This window comes from Cucumis sativus, unplaced genomic scaffold (genome assembly GCF_000004075.3).
Source record: "Cucumis sativus cultivar 9930 unplaced genomic scaffold, Cucumber_9930_V3 scaffold91, whole genome shotgun sequence".
In the NCBI taxonomy this organism is placed as follows: Eukaryota; Viridiplantae; Streptophyta; class Magnoliopsida; order Cucurbitales; family Cucurbitaceae; genus Cucumis; species Cucumis sativus.
In genome coordinates, this window is record NW_022279580.1 from 77,081 (window position 1) to 103,038 (window position 25,958).

The 25,958-nt window shown below is 32.0% G+C and overlaps 2 protein-coding genes and 1 long non-coding RNA gene across 3 annotated transcripts; 2 read left to right on the forward strand and 1 right to left on the reverse strand.

The window, feature by feature from the left end:
* Nucleotides 1–6,600: 6,600 nt before the first annotated feature.
* LOC116406355 lies at nucleotides 6,601–7,938 on the reverse strand. The gene is made up of 2 exons (XR_004219372.1): nucleotides 7,532–7,938; nucleotides 6,601–6,879 (listed from the first exon to the last, which is right to left on the reverse strand). It is a non-coding gene; the product is annotated as an uncharacterized LOC116406355 (long non-coding RNA).
* A 1,933-nt stretch (nucleotides 7,939–9,871) lies between these two features.
* LOC116406354 (calmodulin-binding protein 60 A-like) lies at nucleotides 9,872–10,952 on the forward strand. Its single transcript, XM_031890070.1, has 3 exons — nucleotides 9,872–10,115; nucleotides 10,334–10,497; nucleotides 10,577–10,952. Exons 1-3 carry the CDS (start codon nucleotides 9,893–9,895, stop codon nucleotides 10,649–10,651), a joined length of 462 nt encoding a protein of 153 aa, XP_031745930.1. The 5' UTR covers nucleotides 9,872–9,892; the 3' UTR covers nucleotides 10,652–10,952.
* A 13,499-nt stretch (nucleotides 10,953–24,451) lies between these two features.
* On the forward strand, nucleotides 24,452–25,559 carry LOC116406350 (calmodulin-binding protein 60 A-like). The gene is made up of 3 exons (XM_031890067.1): nucleotides 24,452–24,722; nucleotides 24,941–25,104; nucleotides 25,184–25,559. The coding sequence occupies exons 1-3, from the start codon at nucleotides 24,500–24,502 to the stop codon at nucleotides 25,256–25,258; spliced, it is 462 nt and encodes a 153-aa protein (XP_031745927.1). The 5' UTR covers nucleotides 24,452–24,499; the 3' UTR covers nucleotides 25,259–25,559.
* The last annotated feature ends 399 nt before the right edge of the window (nucleotides 25,560–25,958 follow it).

The window sequence follows — 25,958 nt, forward strand, 5'->3', positions numbered from 1 at the left end:
TTTTTGTTGTGTAACTATTGGTTGGAGAGTTTATTTTGTTGATGAATATGTTTTATTGAAATGAATGTACGTAATGAAAAAAACAGAAAATGGAACATTTTGTATATTAAATATATTAATAAATGCTATACATGATGTTAAATATATGTCAAGTATACTATCGTACTTAAATCACATATACAATTTTACTTTGACGGATAAATAGCGTCAAGTATACTATCTTACTTGACGAGTAAATAGTATCAAGTATATTATCTTACTTGACATGTAAATAGTGTCAAGCATATGATCTTACTTGACATGTAAATAATATCAAGAATACGATCCTACTTGACGTGCAAAACTCGTCAAGTATAGGACTCTACTTGACACGTAAAAGGTGTCATGTATATAACCTCACTTGACACGTAAAAGGTGTCATGTATGTCGTCACGTGCCCGAGACGACGCGGAGCGACCGACGTCCTCAAAAGAGCTAGTTTTAAAATAAAATAGGAGTCGCCACCAATCTTTTTTACGGCGTGATTGGACACCGAAATAAAATAAACAATTTAAAAAAAAATGGTCTGCGAAAAAATTGAGTAGCGTCCGGGAGTCATTTGTGTGTGGGGAAGGTATTAGCACCCCACGACACCCATTTAAATAAACGGTGGCCAAAGTTCAAATCTTGAATTGAAAATATTTTTTAAAATTTATTTTTAAACCAATGTCTTATTTCACCCCTTATTACTCCAATATTTGAAGCAATGATCTCATAAAATAAGTGGAATAATATTCCATTAATTAAGACTACGAAAGTTTCTCACCTTAAGAAAATGAAAAATTATTACAATTTTTCAAAATCTATCATAGGCTAGTCTTTGAATAAAGGATTTTTTTTTTAAAACATTGATTAAATTCATTTTTTCTTGGGATCAAATTTCGGACTTCCAAAGATATTGATCCCTCACCTCAAGAATCTAGAAATAACGGACTTCCAGGAAGTTCTAGATTCCATCGTAGGATTTTTTTTAAGGAAAACGGTATAAGTTTTTAGAAAAGATTGGTTTAGGAAATCTTATGAAATCATATGTTAAATTTTGAAGGTTTTGAAAAAAACATAAAACATTTATAGCATTAGAGACAAATTTGCTAAATGATTGTTTTTTTTAAAAAAAAAAGTCTTTTATTTAAAACATAAAGAATTTTAAATTGGAAGGATTTCAAAACATTAAAAAAATTAAATACAAAGAGTTACATTTAAGTGCATATAACAATAATTATGATATAGCAATGTGAATGGTAAAAGAAAGGAAACATAATAGCAATAAAAAAAATAAGGAAAGAAACGGAAAAAAAATAATGAACAAAGAAAGAAATAATAAGAATAAGAATAAGTAGAAGAAGAAAAACAAGTAAAAAGAAGAAGAACCCTAATAATAATATAATATAATAATAAATGGTGATGATAATAATAATAATGATAAAATTTTCTCTTTGTTCTTTATCTCTATATTTTAGAGAAAAAAATAAAGATTAAGAGTTGAGATTAAAAAGGGTAATAAAATACGGATAAATAAAAAGAGCACATTTGTCTAATGTCATTTTCTCTCTCCCTATTTTTTTTAGAGAGAAGAAAAAGACTAAAGATTTTTTTTTTAAAATGATGATAAAAGAAAAAAAAATAGTACAAAAATACTAAAATTTTCCTACATTTTCTTTTCTTTCTCTTTCTCTTTTAACAAGAGAAGAAAAGAAAAATAAGAATTCGAATTCCAAAGAAATTACTTGTTGTATGAGGTGCGGATCATTGGGATTAAATCCCTACCAAATGCAACATCCAATTAAGTTTAGTTAACAATGAGGTTTAATTTGCTTAAGATAAAATTTAAAAAAATATAGAGACAATAGGGTAATGAAAAGAATAACAGAAACGCACCTTTTACACAGTTTTTTTTTTTTTTTTTTTTTTTTTTTTTTTTTTTTTGCAGAGATTCCCTCTAAAAACTTTTTCTAAGCACTCTTTTTAAAAAGATTTCTCTAAGAAACTTTCTCCAAAGAATTTTTGTAAGAAATTCTCCTCTAAAGAATTCTTTGTTTAAGAAACTTCTCTCCTCTAAACCCGGAGTGTACCACAAATTAGGAAAAAATAATAAAAATAAAATCGAAATTTAATATTATATTAATAAAACAAATTTTCATTTTCCTAAAATAAATTAAATGAGATATTTTGAGATTTTGTAAAAAATAAATTAATACATCAAATGAATATTAAAATACCGTTATTTAAAATTGATTTTATTTTTTCCTAAAATGATTTTAGTAAGTCAAAATTGATATTATAAGATTTTATTTAAAACAAATTCATTTCTTTTTTTTCTAAAATAGAACAAATATGATATTAAAAGATTTAAAAAAAAATAAATTGATTTAATTTTGTTTCTTAAAATGATAAAAATGAAATATTATAAGATATTATGTATTATTATTTTTTTTTACCTTTTTTTAAAGTAAATAAATAATTTAGCAATTATTACTAATATTAGTATTAAAAAAAGATATATATGTGTAGGATAAAAATAGGTGGCTACAGTATGCCCCCCTTCGTGCATCCTTGTAGAATTAGAAGGTGGACGAAGGTGTAGCCATTGACTCATCAAACTAAGATATTTTATATAAATTATCAACGTTAAGGACCATGGATAAGACAAGCATCTCATAAATAAGCTGGAGGCCAGAGATAAAACGAATGCCACCACAACAACACGGTGTCAATGGCCAAGGATAAAACAAGCACCTCATGACAAAAGAATAAATAAGCTGGAGACCAGGGATAAAACAAGCGTCACCGCAGCAATACGGTGTTAAGGGCCAGGGATAAAACAAGCGCCTCATGACAAAAGAATAAATAAGCTAGAGGTAGAGATAAAACGAACGCCACCACAGCAACATGGTGTCAAGGGCCAGGGATAAAACAAGCAGCTCATGACGAAAGAATAAATAAGCTGGAGACCAGGGATAAAACAAGTGTCACCACAGCAATACGGTGTCAAGGGCCAGGGATAAAACAAGCGCCTCATGACAAAAGAATAAATAAAATGGAGGCGAGAGATGAAACAAGCACCACTATAACAACATGGTGTCAAGGGCCAGGGATGAAACAAGCACCTCATGACAAGAATAAATAAACTGGAGACCAGGGATAAAACAAGCGTCATCACAACTAAAATCAAATTGATAAATGTCATTAAAAAATGCTTGTATGCATGTATATGCTTACTAAGACATGGTTATTTTAATAGTTTTCTTTTCTTTTCAAACATTCTCTAGATTCTTTTCAAAAAAGAAAACGAGTCATACAAAATAGGTGGTTTACTTTTCCACAAAAATTGATAACTAGGCATCATAATCTTGAGTTGTAACCTAGCTGCTAATTTGCCTTGAAAATCTTTGTGGAGTGATTATTTACCAAATAAAACATCATTTTTAGTCATTGAGACCGATGGTAATAAGTAGATCAATAAAAGGTAGCGATCATGTAACTTAGATCTTGATCTTAAAGTCCTTCCTTAAGCTTCAAACTCTTCATAAATGATGAACTTTAAAGGCTCTTATAGTCTCTAAAGCGAGGGAATCTTCTTTGAGATTATCTCTCTCTTGCAAATAATGATGACAAGCGTCTTGTGCTTTGCAACGCAGTCTTACTTAGATGGATGATACTTGGTCTTCAACAAAGAAAGCCAGTTTCGCCTTATATATTAAATAAGGGAGACCGTCCCCAAATGATCTTTGATAAAAATAGGAAAACTCCTACTAATCCATTTTATGAACAACGACGATGATTATCAGATATCTTGCAACATACTCATTTCAAGATTTTGGCTTACTAGCTCAACAACCCTCTTGTTCTCTATTTCAACATCTTGAGGCACAACATATTTTAGCTCTTCTCTTCATGATGAAAAATTGAAACCAAACCTCCCTGTTGATTTCATTTCTGAAGTCTTCATTGATATCATTTTCTTTTCACGACGACCAAAAATTAAGTATCTTAGCCTTTCAACGTTTGTTATTTTGTATACATTTTTCATTTTATTATAACTAATAATTTTCACTCTTTTATATGGTTGCGTTATAAACAATAAAAAAATATTTTAGTATTTTAATATTTTATTGTTTTTATACTTCATTTTTCAACAATTTTAATATTTCAGATTAGAAAGAATGACGAAAAAAAAGTTTATTAAGAGTTAAGATAATGGACAAAAGAAATAAAATTATATTTAAAAGAAAACTACGAATTGAAAACCACAAAAGTTTTTTTTTTGGTGTAGACACCCAAAACTTTACAATTAATTATATTTAAAAAAATCAAAATAGTTTAATTTTTTTTAACAAATTGAATCTCAAATTTCAGTACGACATAATCTATTTTACTTGACACTAGTTAGTTTTACAAAAAAAAATGTCAAGTATTGAGCATTTTAAAAAAAACCGTCAAGTATAGTTTCAAAAAAGTGGAATTTTTTGAAGTATTTTACATTAACTTTTACTTGACGTTTTTTTCGCATCAAGTACAAGAGAGATTTGATTTGACGTTTTATTCGCGTTAAGTAGTATAACAAAATTTTACTTCACGCAAACAAAACGTTAAGCATAGTTTGACGAAAGCAAAATTTTCATGAAATTTTTTGAATTATTTTACGTTAGCTTTTATTTGACGTTTTTTTCCACATCAAGTATAGTGTAGAATTTACTTGACGGTGTTTTAGTATCAAGTATAATGCAACTTTTACTTGACATTTTTTCAGGTCAAGTATAGTTAATATTTACTTGAATCAGAAACACCTTTTTATTTTGTCAAGCATAAAAATATAAAATTTTTTATTTCCCTCTTTTCAACAATTAAAATTATTAAAATAAACTTATTGAAAATTTTCCTTCCTTCCCTTCGCGTTTCATCTCCCTCTTTCTCTCCACCAAACCTTCACGTAGTTTTCTCCATCTCCATCTCCACCGGCCACCGGGTCACATATATTTCTTGTCTTTTATTTACACTTAAGACCTAAATGTTTTGCTTATTGAAATTTTTTCTTTGATGGTTTATGTGATATATTGATGGTTCTTTGTAGGAAAAACATCCCTCATAGTTTTTCTTTTATAGAAATGGTTCCTTAGATTCTTGTCAACATGTTTATGTATGCTTCCTTGATAGTGACTTCTAGATTCTTCCTTTGTAGTTAGCTCAACATGAAGGGACTTCTTCAAAACAATTACTAGCTAAATTGGCAACTAAGTGGCTAAAAGCTGAGATTCTCGAGATACTTTTAGCCACTGTAGTTGTCAATCTAGCTGGAACAAAGGATTTGGATATTGATCTTCAAAACTAATTTCACTTCAGGTTTTTTATTGTTTATTTTTGTCATGAGATTATTGGTGTTCTATTTTTCAATGTTTGTTTGTTTTGTAGGTTTAATCATGATCTAAGGTCAGTTACCAATATTATACAAACTTCACATATATGGTTCATGTTTAACTGATCATAGGCGTGTAGGTTTCGAGAATTTTTTAGTGGTTTTATTTTCTAAAGAGAAATTAATGAACGAATATATAACAAAAATCCAACATAAAATGCATGCATGGATATTGATCATATAATAGGATAAACCAAACCCTAGCATTTTACACCATTAGGTACAAACTTTTGAATTACATGCCATAACTTAATTTTGGAATTATGGTATAGCCAAATTTTGGGGTTGCGTGACACACCAATATTTGACATTTCTTTATGTTCATATAGTACCATAAAGTCAATCCCAAAATGACTCTTCCTCTCTTCGTTCTTCATTAATTCATGTCGCTTTTTTAGCATCTTTGAAAGCTTGAGTTCATACAACCTCTCTCACTTGGTTCTCATCAGCAAAAAAGAAAAAAGTGAATATATTTAACAAAAGCAATGAATTTGGAAATTACTAAAAGTTAAATCGAGCTCAAAATATAAAAACTAAAAGTGCAACGTTCTGGAACTCCTAAGAATCAAATAGAAACTATATCTTCATTTGTTTTCATAAAGTACTAGAAATCGAGCGATAAGGAATATGAGACAACGTAAATTCGTTGGACTTAGAATCATAATACATATAGTTTTTGTTTCTTGAGATGATAATATTGCAAACGGACTCACTTGGCGCACCAGTGTATCTCAACCAGTTGGTTGACAAACATAGCATAATTCCTCACTAAAAAATTTAGTATGTGATAATTTTTTTGTAAAAAATTAAAATATACTTTTTTTATTTGGTTAAAAAAATTGGAGTTATAACATTAGGTGCAACCTTAGTTGCCCAAAACAAAATACATCTATATATATATATATAATTGTATCGATACAACACACTTATTCAAATTAAGATTAACTTTTCGTTTATCAATTGTCAGGTGGACCGAGAGTAAATCATTAAAATCTTCAGAAAGATAATTGGTGCCTTCGAAATATTTTCGAATTAACGAAATAAATTTTATTTGTGAGATTATTAACCATTAATCACTAATTCCACCGCAAACACACACACTTAATCTACACTAAAACAAAAATTGTGACATAACATTCCATTCTCGCATAGCATAAAAAGAGAAACTGTGATGTTTTTTATTGCTCATAATCAACTACATTCAAAAGCATGAATCTACATTTACATCAAAACAAAAAATGTGTTTAAATATGAAATAATAGGCTTTTAAGCCAATGGTTTTATTATTCGTGTATGGTATGTTTATCTTGAAAAGTCAATCACAGTTCCTTTCTCCTCTCACCATACTTCATATTCCTTTTGTTAGCATCACTACTTCATGCAAGTTTGATAACATCCTTTATAACAACTCTCTGATTTTTCCAGGTCTGCCAAATTCATAAAGAAAAAAAATACAATTAAAGGAAGGACAATCACCCATCAAAACTAGATAAAATAATTAAAGTAAGCGACCAAATTTTAGTATATATATGAATACTGCTACTAAACTCCTAATGATTGTGAGTTTGATCCAAATAAAAACTTTGTATATGAATACTACTCTAATTGAATGTTACTCATGACTAGAATAACCTCTAATGACCTTTCATGCTCAATGCATGTAAGCAAACAATGTCTTCCCCAACGAATTATCCTCATTATGAAAATGTTTGCCAACACTACTATTAGTGCTTAAAATACAAAAGAAATATCAAAATTAACACCAATGGACCTAAAAGCTCTTTTTTTCTTTTTCTTTTTTTGATAAAAAAGAAAGGATAGTGTCAATCAGAGAGTCGAGCAGAATATCTCAACTAGAATGTGACATTCATAGATATAGTCAAAACAACTATGTGAAAGGGGCAATATTATAGAAGCTAATATAAGAAAAAAACCAGAGCAAAGATCTCTCAGAATAGCATTTAGATTGAGACATCAGAAACCAAAAAAAACTTAAAGGATTAAAATAAGTATATTAACTTTGTCCAACAATGTAAAAGAATAAAATAGGTACTCCAAGAGTACTAGAAATTAACTCACTCGGGTTTTGCAGGGTGGAAATTTGGCTGCAGAGAGAAGCGGCACAACCAAGGTTGCAAAATTGACGAGCAGCATCCTCAGGGTTGGCATTCGTAGCGGAATTTGTAATGGTTGATGTGGATCCTCCACCACATAAGCTAAGGATAATCAAGCAAATTACAAATGATTTCATTTTTTCTCAATTTCAATTTCTTCTTATGTTTTTTCTTCTTTTTCTTATGGTTCAAATTTATATATAGTTAAGCGCTTGATTTTATAGAAAATAAGATTGAGTAAAATTAACTATAGAGAGAAAAATAAAATTAAGTACTCTTTATCAAAACCACAAATCGAATTGAGGATGAAACAGTATTCATGGCGATACTATCGAAAAACTAATGACTCACGATGACACACTGCCACGCTTCCCTTGATCACCTCACATTTTTTTTTGACTAATTTAACTTCCTCTTATGGCTTAAAATGCCTTTCACGTTAAAGCCCTACCAATGTGGAAGATCTCATTTGTAGTTTACAAAATTGCCATTACACAAATTATATCTTTGACATTTTCAACCGATTTTTTTAGTTGTAAATATAACAAATAGAAACACATACATATATAGACCTAGACCTAGTAATAGGAGTATACATTGTCATATTTACTTTTCATAATTTTACTATACGCTTAAATCAGTAAACCTGGAAGTGATCTCTATTGTAATTGTTTATTTATTTACTTTTCGATAGAACACGATCCTTTACTTAATTTGCCGAGTTATTATTCGACACCAAGAGTTTTATTAGTATAAAACACATGGCTCAACTGACATCTGATATGTGTTAGCGATCATGACGTTTATGACTTGAATCACTGCACCTGCAACATATTCTCTCCAATTACTAATTTAATATCAAATCAATTAGTATAAAATGAGATAGTTGATGTCACAATTAGTATAAAAGATATTATATTCGATCAAGGACTCGTGACCTTAAATAGGCTTTATATTTTGGATTAAGTTGAAAATCACCCACATTGAAAATATAATTTTGTTAAAGAAATCAACAATGAATTATCGAATTACAAAAAACGTGTGGAGAAATCGACGTACATATCTATTTGTGGTTTACTAACAGTGTCATAGCTACATCTACGAGATAGAGAAGACACATGTTTTGGAGAAAATCTTTTCTTAGTACAAATTAAATTGTGCCTCTATACTTTGTTGTTCGTAGCACCACATGTAACAAATTCAAGGCATTTTATCAATTTGTATATCTTTCAATTACTTTACTTTCACAATCCAATTGATGTATGGTAGAAAAAGCTAGCTCATGTAGTTATGATCTAATATGATGATTAAGTTAGAAATTAAGTATCTTAGCCCTTTCAACGTTTGTTATTTTATATACATTTTTCATTTTATTATAACTAATAATTTTCACTCTTTTATAAAAAAACCTCCTCCTCCATAAAAATATAAAAATAAACTTATTAAAAGTTATTTTATTAAAATAAACTTATTGAAAATTTTCCTCCCTTCCCTTCTCGTTTTATCTCCCTCTTTCTCTCCACCAAACCTTCACATCGTTTTCTCCATCTCCATCGGCCGCGGCTCACAACTCTTCATCTCTCCACCGATTGTCGACATAATCCACGACTCTCCATCTCCACGACACTCTCTCCATTTTCGGATGGCCAACCACATAGACTCTAACCCACAACACTCCATCTCTACACCAGTTGCCAACCCACAACCAGGACTCTCTATCTCCACCGACCACCGACCACCGACCGTCGACCTTCAACCCCCACAACTCTCCATCTTCGTGCAATTCTCGCCATTTTGGAGTTCTTTTGCTTGTTTACTTATTTGATCAATTAGTTATTTTGTTTTTCTCATTTTGAATTCACTACAAGAAATTTATGATTCAATGGCAAAGTTTTAGTGGCGCAAGTTATTTTTGTTAGTAAAAGTTCGTTTGTAAAGAAGCAAAAAAAAATGTCACAAAAAATTATTATTAGTGTCACATTTTTAATCCACGTCACTAAAAGAATTAGTAACACACATAAATAATGTAATTAAAATCTATATAGTTTTAGAAACAAACTTAAATGTTGCTGAAAAACTTCAAACTTTCACCCTTACTTTCAATTTCCCTAAACTTTTTTTAAAGAAATTGTTAAATATATATTCTCTTTGTATCTTCCCCTTTCTCTCCTCAAGAAAACTCTTCCCAAAACCCCTACCTTTTAAAAACTTTCTTTTATAAAAATACCTTTTCTTTTTTTAATTTCTCCCTCTTTTCCCCTTCCCTAAAATTCCCCCACTTTTCCAATCTCCCTTTCCCCCACCCACCCCCGATTTCATCTTAACCATGCCACTTAACCATGCCATTGTTGGGAATGATAAGATAATTCGCTTGGCAAATGGGTTTGTACAGCTTAATGATTTGAGCTTTAGTGACAATTCAAGTTGGACCAAAACTAAGAAGTTTAGATTGGGAGTGAAATTTGTGGATGACGAAATCAAAACTAAGTTTCCAAGAATTGAGGGAGCTATCTCCGAACCTTTTAGAGTGATGGATCAGCGTGGTGAAGGTATGCCTTTTTTTTTTCTCAAATGCAAAGTTCTTTTTAAGTGAAAATATCATTCTCTGGAGATCCCTTTTTGAGACTTATTTTATATTTTTATATATATCTTAGTCCTTCCAATGGCCGTATTTCATTCAGATTCCCTTTAGTCCTTATATTTTTAGATCAAAGTTGGTGAATATATTCAAACCTTTTTTTGTTTTCTGTTTATTATGATGCATAAGGGTACAAGAAACACCACCCTCCAAGTAGGGGAGATAAAATCTGGCGATTAGAAGGAATTGCCAAAAATGGTGCATATCTCCAACGCTTGTCCTCCAACGAAATAAAAAATGTGGATGATTTTTTGAAGACTTATAAACAAAAGGGTTCTACTTACCTGAAACAGGTATACGTATGACAAAAGATAATAATAATTCGAAGTTGTTAATTTCACATAACCATTTTATGCAGTTTTGTATATGCAGCTACTTGGTGAGAAAGTCTCTATCGGCGAACAGAAGAAGAAGAGAGGAAAAGGAGGGTGGGCGGCGGCTGGGTAGAAAAGAAAAGAAAACTGAAAGAAGGAGCAGAGGGGGGTTTGCGCGCGGGAGGAAGAAGGAAGGAAAAAAAAAATTCTTTTCTTTTCTTTTTTCTATTTACCTTTTCTCTTATTTAATATAATAACTAATAATAATAATAATAATAAATATATAGTATTATTATTATTATAACATTTCTAATCCCCTTTCTCCCTTAACTTCTTTTCTAAAAAAAAAAAATCTTCAAATTAAAATGCAATTTAATTTAAAAGTAAGATACCTTAGAGTTCGGGGTGTTATAATAATACTAAATTATTGGTCATTTTTTGTTGTGTAACTATTGGTTGGAGAGTTTATTTTGTTGATGAATATGTTTTATTGAAATGAATGTACGTAATGAAAAAAACAGAAAATGGAACATTTTGTATATTAAATATATTAATAAATGCTATACATGATGTTAAATATATGTCAAGTATACTATCGTACTTAAATCACATATACAATTTTACTTTGACGGATAAATAGCGTCAAGTATACTATCTTACTTGACGAGTAAATAGTATCAAGTATATTATCTTACTTGACATGTAAATAGTGTCAAGCATATGATCTTACTTGACATGTAAATAATATCAAGAATACGATCCTACTTGACGTGCAAAACTCGTCAAGTATAGGACTCTACTTGACACGTAAAAGGTGTCATGTATATAACCTCACTTGACACGTAAAAGGTGTCATGTATATAACCTCACTCGACACGTAAAAGGTGTCATGTATATAACCTCACTTGACACATAAAAGGTGTCATGTATATAACCTCACTTGACACATAATAAGCGTCAAGTGTGATAGATTACTTGACGTTAATACAATGTCAAGTAACTGTATACTTGACGATTTTCTAGTGTATAGTAATGTGACTATACCTAACAGTCCATTACTTGACGCTTTTAAAAACGTCAAGTAAGCCAATTTTGGTAGTAGTGATTTCAAATTGAGAATATAAATTTTCAAATTGATAATAAATATAAACACTATGTGATCATGACGTGGTCGCGAGACTAACTTCAGAATTTGCAGTTTCAAGAAGTTATCTAAAGAGATACAAATTTAAGCTTTTACCTTAGTTTATTTACAATTTTCCCTAATTGTTTTCCATTTTCAAAATTCTATATATTTCTTGTCTTTTATTTACACTTAAGACCTAAATGTTTTGCTTATTGAATTTTTTTCTTTGATGGTTTTTGTGATATATTGATGGTTCTTTGTAGGAAAAACATCACCCTCATAGTTTTACTTTTATAGGAATGGTTCCTTAGATTCTTGTCAACATGTTTATGTATGCTTCCTTGATAGTGACTTCTAGATTCTTCCTTTGTAGTTAGCTCAACAGGAAGGGATTTCTTCAAAACAATTACTAGCTAGATGCAACTAGAGTGGCTAAAAGCTGAGATTCTCGAGATACTTTTAGCTACTGTAGTTGTCAATCTAGCTGGAACAAAGGATTTGGATATATATATTTTCAAAACTAATTTCACTTCAGGTTTTTTATTGTTTATTTGTCATGAGATTATTGGTGTTCTATTTTTCAATGTTTGTCTGTTTTGTAGGTTTAATCATGATCTAAGGTCAGTTGCCAATATTATACAAACTTCACATATATGGTTCATATGTTTAACTGATCTTAAGCAAAATATTATTTTCTTTTTTCTTTATTTCTTGGTGACAGGTGTTTGCTATCATTTGTGATTGTGTATTCTACCATGGTGGTGACTCCTGAAGAATATCTTTCGTTTGACTCCATAGTAAGTAACTATAATTTTGCTGGCACATCATGCCAAATATTTTCATTCATGCATCCTATCTTCTTTATGATTTTTAGGTTGAATTATAACATTTGTATAACGTGAAACAATTTATCTTGTAGGAACTAGCTAAACATGAAAAAGTTTGGGGATATTGCATTCAGGGACAAGGATTATAAAAATGGTCATAATTGAGTACTACTCAAAGGTGCTTTCTACGCTCTTAACTTCATAGCTTTGATATATTGTTACAATATGGATAACATAACGACTAATTCTCAAAGTCGTTGAAATTCAGGATTTTGTTTTTTGTTCATGTCAATGCATGGTTAACATTATGACCATTTTTGAAACTGCATCTAATATCAATGATGTCAGTTCCTTCTGGTAACTTCAACCCAACTAGTATCACAATGTAAAATTGGGTTTTTTACCTCCCACTTGTTCTTCCTGTGAAATCATGCTCATAAAAGTTACTCATTTGTTTACTTTCTCAGGGGTATCGCTATAAAAAGAAGATTTTTCAGAAGGTAAGCACTTTGTTTGCCTTTGGGCCTGTATAATCGATGATGATGTTTTCGATTGTAGTATTGCCCATTAAAAGTCACATAGATAAAAGTCACGATTACAACTTAAAACATGGGTAGAGTTGTCAAATGAACTATAATCACTAGAAGAAAATTTGTCTACTATGACAGTTATATATCTCACAAAATGAATGGGAAAATAAAAAACTATCACAAAATAGAAAATTCGCGTCTTTGGCGGGAAAAGACAGAATTTTTTGAAAAACACTTTTCGCGACAGTTATTTAATGTCATAGAATGTTACCATTAAAAAATTTATTATTTTATATTTAAAAAATTAAAATTACATATTTGTATTTTTAAAAAAACACAATTTCCCCTTCTAATTTTTCCCCAAAATTTTTCCCCAATTTTTTCCTCCCATCCGCGCTCGTTCTCTCCTAAATTACCCCCATTCCTTCCGTCCGCGTTTCTCCCCATTCCGGCCATCTTAAGTCTCGTCACCACCACTGCCCCCTCCTGCCCGTCCGTTCAAATCTCCTCCTCCTCGCCACCACCACCCCGTCGCCACCACCCCCGTCTTCTCCAAACCTCTGCAATCAACCTGAAGCTTCAAATTGTGGACGTCGGTCGTCACCCCTTAGCCGGTAAGCTTCTCTTCCTTATCTCTTTCTCTCCTCTCTCTATGAAGTTCTTCTTTGTCTCCATGGGATTGTTTTGTGAGTTTCAGTTTTTCCCAATTTCAGTCATTAATCGTTGAATTTTCATTATATGACCTTAATTCGTTCTTGCAACTACATGAGATTATTTTGTGAGTTTGAGTTATGCCTAATTTCTGTTTTCTAATTGTTGATTTCTCTTGAATTTTAATTTCTGGCAGTGTACTGTGGTACAATCTAAAATTTGTCTAATTACTTGTACAATGTAAACCAAACTACTTATACAAACCTACCTAATAAGCTAACTAAAGACAAACTATTGTTATAATTAATTGTCAACTAATTCCCTTCATCATTCATCATGTCTGTAAAGGAAATTGTCCTTCAATTGAGTGTAAAACTTGAAATAACAAAGGTTTTATGCTAATTGGGGGGAGAAGTTTCCTTCAAGATGGTTCCATCACTAAGCTGGTAATGAGACAACCTTTTAAATTAATGTAACAAATTCCATTAGTTTTCATCATGCCATTCGAGTGGTTCGTTTAATAGCGACCAAAAGTCTTTAAAACTGTCAAAGTCGACAAAATCCAATAGGGGAGGTCTAAATTGACTCAAGTCTTAAGAGAATGTTTCATGGTATTTGAGTGTTAATAGGTGGATTTGTTTCTCTAAATCTTAAGTATAATGTTTCTTTCTCAATGATTGTTTACGAGGAACATTTGATTTTGGGCATTTCTTTTCATATAGCACATTTTTGTTATAAATTCAAAAGTTTGATCTTTCATTAGAAGGAGAAAAATCAGCATCATATTTAGATAAGAATTTGATGAACTCTGATATATAGATGTGAGAACTTATGGGTGGATTGAAATGCTGAACAATACCGCTCATGTATTTGGTTTTGAAATTTAGAGGATCATTGGAGTTATGAAGTATTCTTTAGTATACTTTTAAGACTAAGCTAAAAACCAGCTGTTAGGACTAAGTTTGATGTTGACTACAATAATTTCTTCGTATATATAGTTACGATATTTTCTTTAGTATATATAATTTTGATGTTGATTATCTATTTTGCAAAATATACTTTTGTGTGTCTATGTGTGACGCTTTTCCTACCACAATCGTTTCCAATACAGCTAGAAAATTCCAAAATGGTATGAAATAAATTATTAAGTACTTTGAGGATTATCTACCGTTCTGAAAGTTTGAGTTTTAAAAGTTGTTGCCCATAATCTCTTTTGTAATCAGGTTTATTTCGAGGCCAACTTAGACCTCTAAACAATGGACAAGTCATGGATGACCCAAAATAGGATGTCAAGAGAATATGATTTAGGAGTCGAAAGGTTCATTAAATTTGGGTTGAGTCATGCCAAAAGTCTTAATTCAATTAGATGTTCATGTTTGAATTACGGCAATCGTTTACTTAAGGATGTCTCAAAAGTTCGGTATCATTTGTATGCCAATGAATTGATAAGAGTTACAAGGTATGGTTCTTGCATGGTGAAGAATTGAACTCAGATAACGTTACCAACACGATGGAAAATACAGTGGATGAAACTGATGAAAATGACGATTTATTTATACAATTAATATGGTTCAATCTGTTCAAGAACAATCTTGTAATGCATCAAATACCTTCGACACTATGTTTGATGACGTGAAGAAACCCTTATACCCAGGATGTAAGAAATTCACAAAGTTATCAGCCCTCGTGAGATTGTATAACCTGAAGGTTAGGTATGGTTGAACTAACACTAGCTTCTCTGAATTGTTGTCCATAATAAGTGATCTATTACCTGATAACAATGAAATTCCATGTTCTTTGTACGAAGCGAAGAAAACACTTGGTGCCCTAGGACTGAGTTACCAAAAAATTGATGCATGCCCTAATGATTGTTGCTTGTACAGAAAAGAATATGAAAAGATGACCAAGTGCCCTAAGTGTGGTTTGTCAAGGTGAAATATCGCTAAGAACTCAAAAAAGGAAAAAGTGGTGTGGTTGCTAAGCAGATGTGGTACTTTCCAATAATTCCAAGATTTATAAGAATGTTCAAGAGATCTGAAAATGCTAAGAACTTGCGTTGGCATGCGATAGATAGACAAGTTGATGGTATTTTGAGACACCCGGCTGACACTCCATCATGGAGGTTGATAGACCACATGTGGCCAACCTTTGGGTTAGAACCGAGAAATCTCCGTTTGGGTTTGTTTACTGATAGAATTAACCCATTTGGAGATATGTTGACGATGTACATTTGTTGGCCCATCATCACTACAATATACAACCTTCCACCATGGCTGTGTATGAGAAGAAAATATTTGATGTTGACAATGTTAATATCAGGTCCAAAGCAACCGGGATACGATATCAATACGTACTTAGCACCTTTAATTCATGACCTACAAATGTTGTGGACAGATGGAGTTCGTTGTTTCGATGCATATAAGGAAGAATATTTCACACTGCGGGCTGTCTTATTGTGGACCATCAACGATTTTTCAGCATACGGTAATCTATGCGGTTTTAGTGTGAAAGGATATAAGGCTTGTCCAATATGTGGAGACGAGACTACTTCAATAAGATTGCAACATGGAAAAAGAATGTCATACATGGGACACATGAAGTATTTGCCAAGACATCATCCATACAGATTACAAAAAAAAAAAAAAATTAATGGGAAGCAAGAGCATGAAATTCCTCCACAACCCTCGTCGAGGGAGGCCATGTACCTTAAGATGAAAGACATGATATTTTCATGTGGGAAGAAGTGTGGGAAGACCGTGCATAATGAAGGTGACAATGACTATGGAAAAGAAAACCTGATTTTTTTCAACTACCATATTGGAAACACTTGCATGTTCGACACTGTTTAGACATAATGCATATTGAAAAAAATGTATGCATGAACATAGTGGGCACCTTACTTGATATACCAGGAAAAAGTAAGGATGGGATGAATACTAGACTTGACTTGGTTGAAATGAAAATTAGACAAGAATTGGCACCAATGTTTACTGGTAATAGAACTTATATCCCTGCGGCATGTTATACACTGTCAAAAGAAGAGAATTATCGGTTTTGCAAGACTTTGTCAGAAATTAAAGTTCCAGAAGGTTATTCAGCAAATATTAGTAGTCGTGTCTCTTTGGATGACTTAAAACTGACCGGCCTTAAGTCGCACGACTGTCATGTTTTAATGCAACAACTGCTTCCAATTGCAATACGTTCAGTCCTACGGAAGAATGTGAGGTACACTAAAAACCCACAAACTGTCCTCTCCCCGTTGAAGTCGAAACCGGCCGAACGCCCAAACTCCATCTGCAAGGTTGCCGACTGTTCATGTCGTCTGATCTCTTCTCCTCGTTCCGTACTGCCGCGAGTCATCCCGAATTGTCGTGACCCTCTGTCGTCGTTCGTCCCAATTCGTGAAGTCGCCGGATCGGTTCTACAGCTTGTGTGATTTTTTTATTCGTACACTGCTGCAACTTTTACCTTGTCGTGTGTTGCCAAAATTGTTGTTGGTAAGGATGAATTGGGGATTTAATTTTTTCTTGGCTATTGATAAATTATATTGTTGGATCTAATTGCTTGGAGAAACACTTCATCCTTAAGGTACTAATTGAGGTTAGTGAGCGGATACTTGGGTTGTAATAGGTTGAGTTGGATTTGTCTCCCCATTTGAGGTGGTAAGTGACAACTCACTTTTGGTTGAGTTGGATAGATTATTTGAAGATGCTAACATTCTATTTATTTATGTTTAGGATTTGATTGTTGGAATTAGTTTGATCAAGGATTTTGCATAAAATCAAGGTAAGGATTCCTACTATTGGACTCAACGATGAAATTGAGATGTATTTTCTGCATGGACCCCGCTAAACTGGGATGGACTGACTGATATGAAAATCTTATATTTAATTGCCTGTCTAGCTGTACGAAATTTTGTTGAACTTAAATGAACTGATTGATACGTATACTTGGTTGGTTATGACGATAGAATTGATTAAGTTATGGTTTGTTGGTTGTTATGTTAGGGCATAGGTAATGTCCTATAATTGATGAACTAATCTGAATTGACTGAAGTAAGAAGAGCGATGCTTGGGTGTAAATTTATTCATTGAAGAATCGTTATAATAATGTTGACTAGGTGTTGGATTGCATAAATTGACTGTAAACGTGTTGAACTCAGAGAATTAAATAGTGGTAACTTGAACTGCAAGAATTTGATTGATTGATTAAAAATGTTAGATTGTGACTGAGGGGACATTGTTAACTTTATCTATAGGGTAGTGTACCTTGCAGGTGTCCTACGGGATCACCACCTGTTGTGCATTCTTCGGAAGCACTAGACTGATATGTGTTTTTTTACAGAACACTAGACTGATATGTACGTCCCTCGAGGCGTTAGACTGATTATGTGTATCCTACGGGATCACAAGACTGTGACTGTGCAAGGTACCCCGATAGGAAGTTAACAGTTTATTTTTCCCCTAACGGGACCAATAGTTGGTCTCTTACTGAGTATGTTTATACTCACCCTTTTATGTTTAACTTTTCGGGCAAAGGTAACAAAGGTGGCAAACCGACGAGTGGCCGGAAGGAAGCGTGATCGCCATAGGGGACATTTTAAATTCGCTTCCGCTTGATGATTTATGTTTTTGTTTTGTTTTCGTACTTGAGACTGTGTAGAAAATTTGAGGTTTAACTGTATCCAAAAATCAGAAAATCATAAGTTTTTTTTTTCTTGAAAGTTTTGGTTATTTTAAACAGGGCCCAAACACAAATTTTGTTTTCTTGAGTTTTTAAATTTAATTGAATTTGGTACTTTGTGTAAACTCAAGTCTTTGTGTTAATTTAACGACTTTGACTTAGTTAGAAAAGTTGGGTCGTTACAGTTGGTATCAGAGCCTAAGTTTTAGGTTCTATAGACTGACTTACGATGTAAGTCTGTGTTTTGTGTCCCTATGGCTAATGCGACTCTTCGCCTCTCGTCAGGTATGCTTTATGCTTATATGTATTGTTTATTTGCATGACTTTGCCTAAGTTAAACTAGACTGTATGATGTACCTTATGATTAAGACTATTAAAAGAGAGTTGTTGGTGGATAATAGGAATTATGCCGCCAAAGAAAGGTGTTCGTAGAGGAGGTCGTGGAGGCCGGGGTAGAGGAGCAGTTCGTAATCAACCTGTTGAGGGTCAAGCTGAACAGTAAATTCCTACTGCACCAGTGACTCACACCGAGTTGGCTGCACTATTTACTCACATGGAGCCTTTTCACGGAGCTTATGACTGCTATAGCTTAGAACCCGCAGGCACCCGTAGTTCCGCCTACACCAGTAGTTCCATTTGCACCAGTGGTTCCCCCTGTACCAGCAGCTCCACCTGCACCAGCAGCCCCTCCTGCATAGGGATTGGTTGCACAACAGCCACAGATACTACCGAACCAGCTTTCTGTCGAGGCGAAACACTTGAGAGACTTTAGGAAATATGACCCTCAGACGTTTGATGGGTCACTAGAGGATCCCAACAAAGCTGAGTTGTGGTTGTCCTCTGTGGACACCATATTTAATTACATGAGGTGTCTAGAGGAGCATAGGGTTCAGTGTGCTGCTTTTCTTATGAGGGATAGGTTTAACTGATCTTAGGCGTGTAGGTTTCGAGAATTATTTTATGGTTTTATTTTCAAAAGAGAAATTAGTGAACGAATATATAACAAAAATCCAACATAAAATGCATGCATGGATATTATTGATCATATAATACGATAAACCAAACCCTAGCATTTTACACTATTAGGTACAAACTTTTGAATTAACGAAATAAAATTTATTTGTGAGATTATTAACCATTAATCACTAATTCCACCGCAAACAGACACACTTAATCTACACTAAAACAAAAATTGTGACAAAACATTTTATTCTCGAATAGCATAAAGAGAGAAACAATGATGTTTTTTTATTGCTCATGATCAACTACATTCAAAAGCATGAATCTACATTTACATTAAAACAAAAAATGTGTTTAAAAATGAAATAATAGGCTTTTAAGCCAATGGTTTTCTTATTCGTATATGGTATTTTTATCTTGAAAAGTCAATCACGGTTCTTTTCTCCTCTCACCATACTTCATATTCCTTTTGTTAGCATCACTACTTCATGCAAGTTTGATAACATCCTTTATAACAACTCTCTGATTTTTCCAGGTCTGCCAATTTCATAAAGAAAAAAAGAACAATTAAAAGAAGGATAATCAACCATTAAACTAGAGAAAATTATTAAAGTAAGCAACCAAATTTTAGTATATATATGAATACTGCTACTAAACTCTCAATGATTGTGAGTTTTGATCTAGATAAGAAGTTTGTATATGAATACTACTCTAATTGAATGTTAGTCATGACTAGGATAACCTCTAATGACATTTCATGCTCAATGCATGTAAGCAAACAATGTCTTTCCCAACGAATTATCCTCATTATGAAAATGTTTGCCAACATTACTATTAGTGCGTAAAATACAAAAGAAATATCAAAATTAACACCAATAAACCTAAAAGCTCTTTTTTTTTATATAAAAAAGAAAGGATAGTGTCAATCAAAGAGTCGAGCATAATATCTCTAAGCACTCTTTTTAAAAAGATTTCTCTAAGAAACTTTCTCCAAAGAATTTTTGTAAGAAATTCTCCTCTAAAGAATTCTTTGTTTAAGAAACTCCTCTCCTCTCCCTTTTTTTCAAACGACAATGGTCCCTATTTATAAACCCGGAGTGTACCACAAATTAGGAAAAAATAATAAAAATAAAATCGAAATTTAATATTATATTAATAAAACAAATTTTCATTTTCCTAAAATAAATTAAATGAGATATTTTGAGATTTTGTAAAAAATAAATTAATACATCAAATGAATATTAAAATACCGTTATTTAAAATTGATTTTCTTTTTTCCTAAAATGATTTAAGTAAGTCAAAATTGATATTATAAGATTTTATTTCAAACAAATTCATTTCTTTTTTTTCTAAAATAGAACAAATATGATATTAAAAGATTTTTTTTAAAAATAAATTGATTTAATTTTGTTTCTTAAAATGATAAAAATGAAATATTATAAGATATTATGTATTATTATTATTTTTTACCTTTTTTAAAGTAAATAAATAAATAAATAATTTAGCAATTATTACTAATATTAGTATTAAAAAAAGATATATATGTGTAGGATAAAAATAGGTGGCTACAGTATGCCCCCCTTCGTACATCCTTGTAGAATTAGAAGGTGGACGAAGGTGTAGCCACTGACTCATCAAACTAAGATATTTTATATAAATTATCAACGTTAAGGACCATGGATAAGACAAGCATCTCATAAATAAGCTGGAGGCAGAGATAAAACGAATGCCACCACAACAACACGGTGTCAAGGGCCAGGGATAAAACAAGCACCTCATGACAAGAATAAATAAACTGGAGACCAGGGATAAAACAAGCGTCATCACAACTAAAATCAAATTGATAAATGTCATTAAAAAATGCTTGTATGCATGTATATGCTTACTAAGACATGGTTATTTTAATAGTTTTCTTTTCTTTTCAAACATTCTCTAGATTCTTTTCAAAAAAGAAAACGAGTCATACAAAATAGGTGGTTTACTTTTCCACAAAAATTGATAACTAGGGGCATCGTAATCTTGAGTGTAACCTAGCTGCTAATTTGCCTTGAAAATCTCTGTGGAGTGATTATTTACCAAATAAAACATCATTTTTAGTCATTGAGACCGATGGTAATAAGTAGATCAATAAAAGGTAGCGATCATGTAACTTAGATCTTGATCTTAAAGTCCTTCCTTAAGCTTCAAACTCTTCATAAATGATGAACTTTAAAGGCTCTTATAGTCTCTAAAGCGAGGGAATCTTCTTTGAGATTATCTCTCTCTTGCAAAATAATGATGACAAGCGTCTTGTGCTTTGCAACGCAGTCTTACTTAGATGGATGATACTTGGTCTTCAATAGAGAAAGCCAGTTTCGGCCTTATATATTAAATAAGGGGAGACCGTCCCCAAATGATCTTTGATAAAAATAGGAAAACTCCTACTAATCCATTTTATGAACAACGACGATGATTATCAGATATCTTGCAACATACTCATTTCAAGATTTTGGCTTACTAGCTCAACAACCCTCCTGTTCTCTATTTCAACATCTTGAGGCACAAACATATTTTAGCTCTTCTCTTCATGATAAAAAATTGAAACCAAAACCTCCCTGTTGATTTCATTTCTGAAGTCTTCATTGATATCATTTTCTTTTCACGCGACCAAAAAATTATCTTAGCCTTTCAACGTTTGTTATTTTGTATACATTTTTCATTTTATTATAACTAATAATTTTCACTCTTTTATATGGTTGCATTATAAACAATAAAAAAATATTTTAGTATTTTAATATTATTGTTTTTATACTTCATTTTTCAACAATTTTAAAAGAATAAAATAGGTAAAGAGTACTAGAAATTAACTCACTCGGTTTTGCAGGGTGGAAATTTGGCTGCAGAGAGAAACAACCAAGGTAAAATTGACGAGCAGCATCCTCAGGGTTGCATTCGTAGCGGAATTTGTAATGGTTGATGTGGATCCTCCACCACATAAGCTAAGGATAATCAAGCAAATTACAAATGATTTCATTTTTTCTCAATTTCAATTTCTTCTTATGTTTTTCTTCTTTTTCTTATGGTTCAAATTTATATATAGTTAAGCGCTTGATTTTATAGAAAATAAGATTGAGTAAAATTAACTATAGAGAGAAAAATAAAATTAAGTACTCTTTATCAAAACCACAAATCGAATTGAGGATGAAACAGTATTCATGGCGATACTATCGAAAAACTAATGACTCACGATGACACACTGCCACGCTTCCCTTGATCACCTCACATTTTTTTTTGACTAATTTAACTTCCTCTTATGGCTTAAAATGCCTTTCACGTTAAAGCCCTACCAATGTGGAAGATCTCATTTGTAGTTTACAAAATTGCCATTACACAAATTATATCTTTGACATTTTCAACCGATTTTTTTAGTTGTAAATATAACAAATAGAAACACATACATATATAGACCTAGACCTAGTAATAGGAGTATACATTGTCATATTTACTTTTCATAATTTTACTATACGCTTAAATCAGTAAACCTGGAAGTGATCTCTATTGTAATTGTTTATTTATTTACTTTTCGATAGAACACGATCCTTTACTTAATTTGCCGAGTTATTATTCGACACCAAGAGTTTTATTAGTATAAAACACATGGCTCAACTGACATCTGATATGTGTTAGCGATCATGACGTTTATGACTTGAATCACTGCACCTGCAACATATTCTCTCCAATTACTAATTTAATATCAAATCAATTAGTATAAAATGAGATAGTTGATGTCACAATTAGTATAAAAAGATATTATATTCGATCAAGGACTCGTGACCTTAAATAGGCTTTATATTTTGGATTAAGTTGAAAATCACCCACATTGAAAATATAATTTTGTTAAAGAAATCAACAATGAATTATCGAATTACAAAAAACGTGTGGAGAAATCGACGTACATATCTATTTGTGGTTTACTAACAGTGTCATAGCTACATCTACGAGATAGAGAAGACACATGTTTTGGAGAAAATCTTTTCTTAGTACAAATTAAATTGTGCCTCTATACTTTGTTGTTCGTAGCACCACATGTAACAAATTCAAGGCATTTTATCAATTTGTATATCTTTCAATTACTTTACTTTCACAATCCAATTGATGTATGGTAGAAAAAGCTAGCTCATGTAGTTATGATCTAATATGATGATTAAGTTAGAAATTAAGTATCTTAGCCCTTTCAACGTTTGTTATTTTATATACATTTTTCATTTTATTATAACTAATAATTTTCACTCTTTTATAAAAAAACCTCCTCCTCCATAAAAATATAAAAATAAACTTATTAAAAGTTATTTTATTAAAATAAACTTATTGAAAATTTTCCTCCCTTCCCTTCTCGTTTTATCTCCCTCTTTCTCTCCACCAAACCTTCACATCGTTTTCTCCATCTCCATCGGCCGCGGCTCACAACTCTTCATCTCTCCACCGATTGTCGACATAATCCACGACTCTCCATCTCCACGACACTCTCTCCATTTTCGGATGGCCAACCACATAGACTCTAACCCACAACACTCCATCTCTACACCAGTTGCCAACCCACAACCAGGACTCTCTATCTCCACCGACCACCGACCACCGACCGTCGACCTTCAACCCCCACAACTCTCCATCTTCGTGCAATTCTCGCCATTTTGGAGTTCTTTTGCTTGTTTACTTATTTGATCAATTAGTTATTTTGTTTTTCTCATTTTGAATTCACTACAAGAAATTTATGATTCAATGGCAAAGTTTTAGTGGCGCAAGTTATTTTTGTTAGTAAAAGTTCGTTTGTAAAGAAGCAAAAAAAAATGTCACAAAAAATTATTATTAGTGTCACATTTTTAATCCACGTCACTAAAAGAATTAGTAACACACATAAATAATGTAATTAAAATCTATATAGTTTTAGAAACAAACTTAAATGTTGCTGAAAAACTTCAAACTTTCACCCTTACTTTCAATTTCCCTAAACTTTTTTTAAAGAAATTGTTAAATATATATTCTCTTTGTATCTTCCCCTTTCTCTCCTCAAGAAAACTCTTCCCAAAACCCCTACCTTTTAAAAACTTTCTTTTATAAAAATACCTTTTCTTTTTTTAATTTCTCCCTCTTTTCCCCCTTCCCTAAAATTCCCCCACTTTTCCAATCTCCCTTTCCCCCCACCCACCCCCGATTTCATCTTAACCATGCCACTTAACCATGCCATTGTTGGGAATGATAAGATAATTCGCTTGGCAAATGGGTTTGTACAGCTTAATGATTTGAGCTTTAGTGACAATTCAAGTTGGACCAAAACTAAGAAGTTTAGATTGGGAGTGAAATTTGTGGATGACGAAATCAAAACTAAGTTTCCAAGAATTGAGGGAGCTATCTCCGAACCTTTTAGAGTGATGGATCAGCGTGGTGAAGGTATGCCTTTTTTTTTTCTCAAATGCAAAGTTCTTTTTAAGTGAAAATATCATTCTCTGGAGATCCCTTTTTGAGACTTATTTTATATTTTTATATATATCTTAGTCCTTCCAATGGCCGTATTTCATTCAGATTCCCTTTAGTCCTTATATTTTTAGATCAAAGTTGGTGAATATATTCAAACCTTTTTTTGTTTTCTGTTTATTATGATGCATAAGGGTACAAGAAACACCACCCTCCAAGTAGGGGAGATAAAATCTGGCGATTAGAAGGAATTGCCAAAAATGGTGCATATCTCCAACGCTTGTCCTCCAACGAAATAAAAAATGTGGATGATTTTTTGAAGACTTATAAACAAAAGGGTTCTACTTACCTGAAACAGGTATACGTATGACAAAAGATAATAATAATTCGAAGTTGTTAATTTCACATAACCATTTTATGCAGTTTTGTATATGCAGCTACTTGGTGAGAAAGTCTCTATCGGCGAACAGAAGAAGAAGAGAGGAAAAGGAGGGTGGGCGGCGGCTGGGTAGAAAAGAAAAGAAAACTGAAAGAAGGAGCAGAGGGGGGTTTGCGCGCGGGAGGAAGAAGGAAGGAAAAAAAAAATTCTTTTCTTTTCTTTTTTCTATTTACCTTTTCTCTTATTTAATATAATAACTAATAATAATAATAATAATAAATATATAGTATTATTATTATTATAACATTTCTAATCCCCTTTCTCCCTTAACTTCTTTTCTAAAAAAAAAAAATCTTCAAATTAAAATGCAATTTAATTTAAAAGTAAGATACCTTAGAGTTCGGGGTGTTATAATAATACTAAATTATTGGTCATTTTTTGTTGTGTAACTATTGGTTGGAGAGTTTATTTTGTTGATGAATATGTTTTATTGAAATGAATGTACGTAATGAAAAAAACAGAAAATGGAACATTTTGTATATTAAATATATTAATAAATGCTATACATGATGTTAAATATATGTCAAGTATACTATCGTACTTAAATCACATATACAATTTTACTTTGACGGATAAATAGCGTCAAGTATACTATCTTACTTGACGAGTAAATAGTATCAAGTATATTATCTTACTTGACATGTAAATAGTGTCAAGCATATGATCTTACTTGACATGTAAATAATATCAAGAATACGATCCTACTTGACGTGCAAAACTCGTCAAGTATAGGACTCTACTTGACACGTAAAAGGTGTCATGTATATAACCTC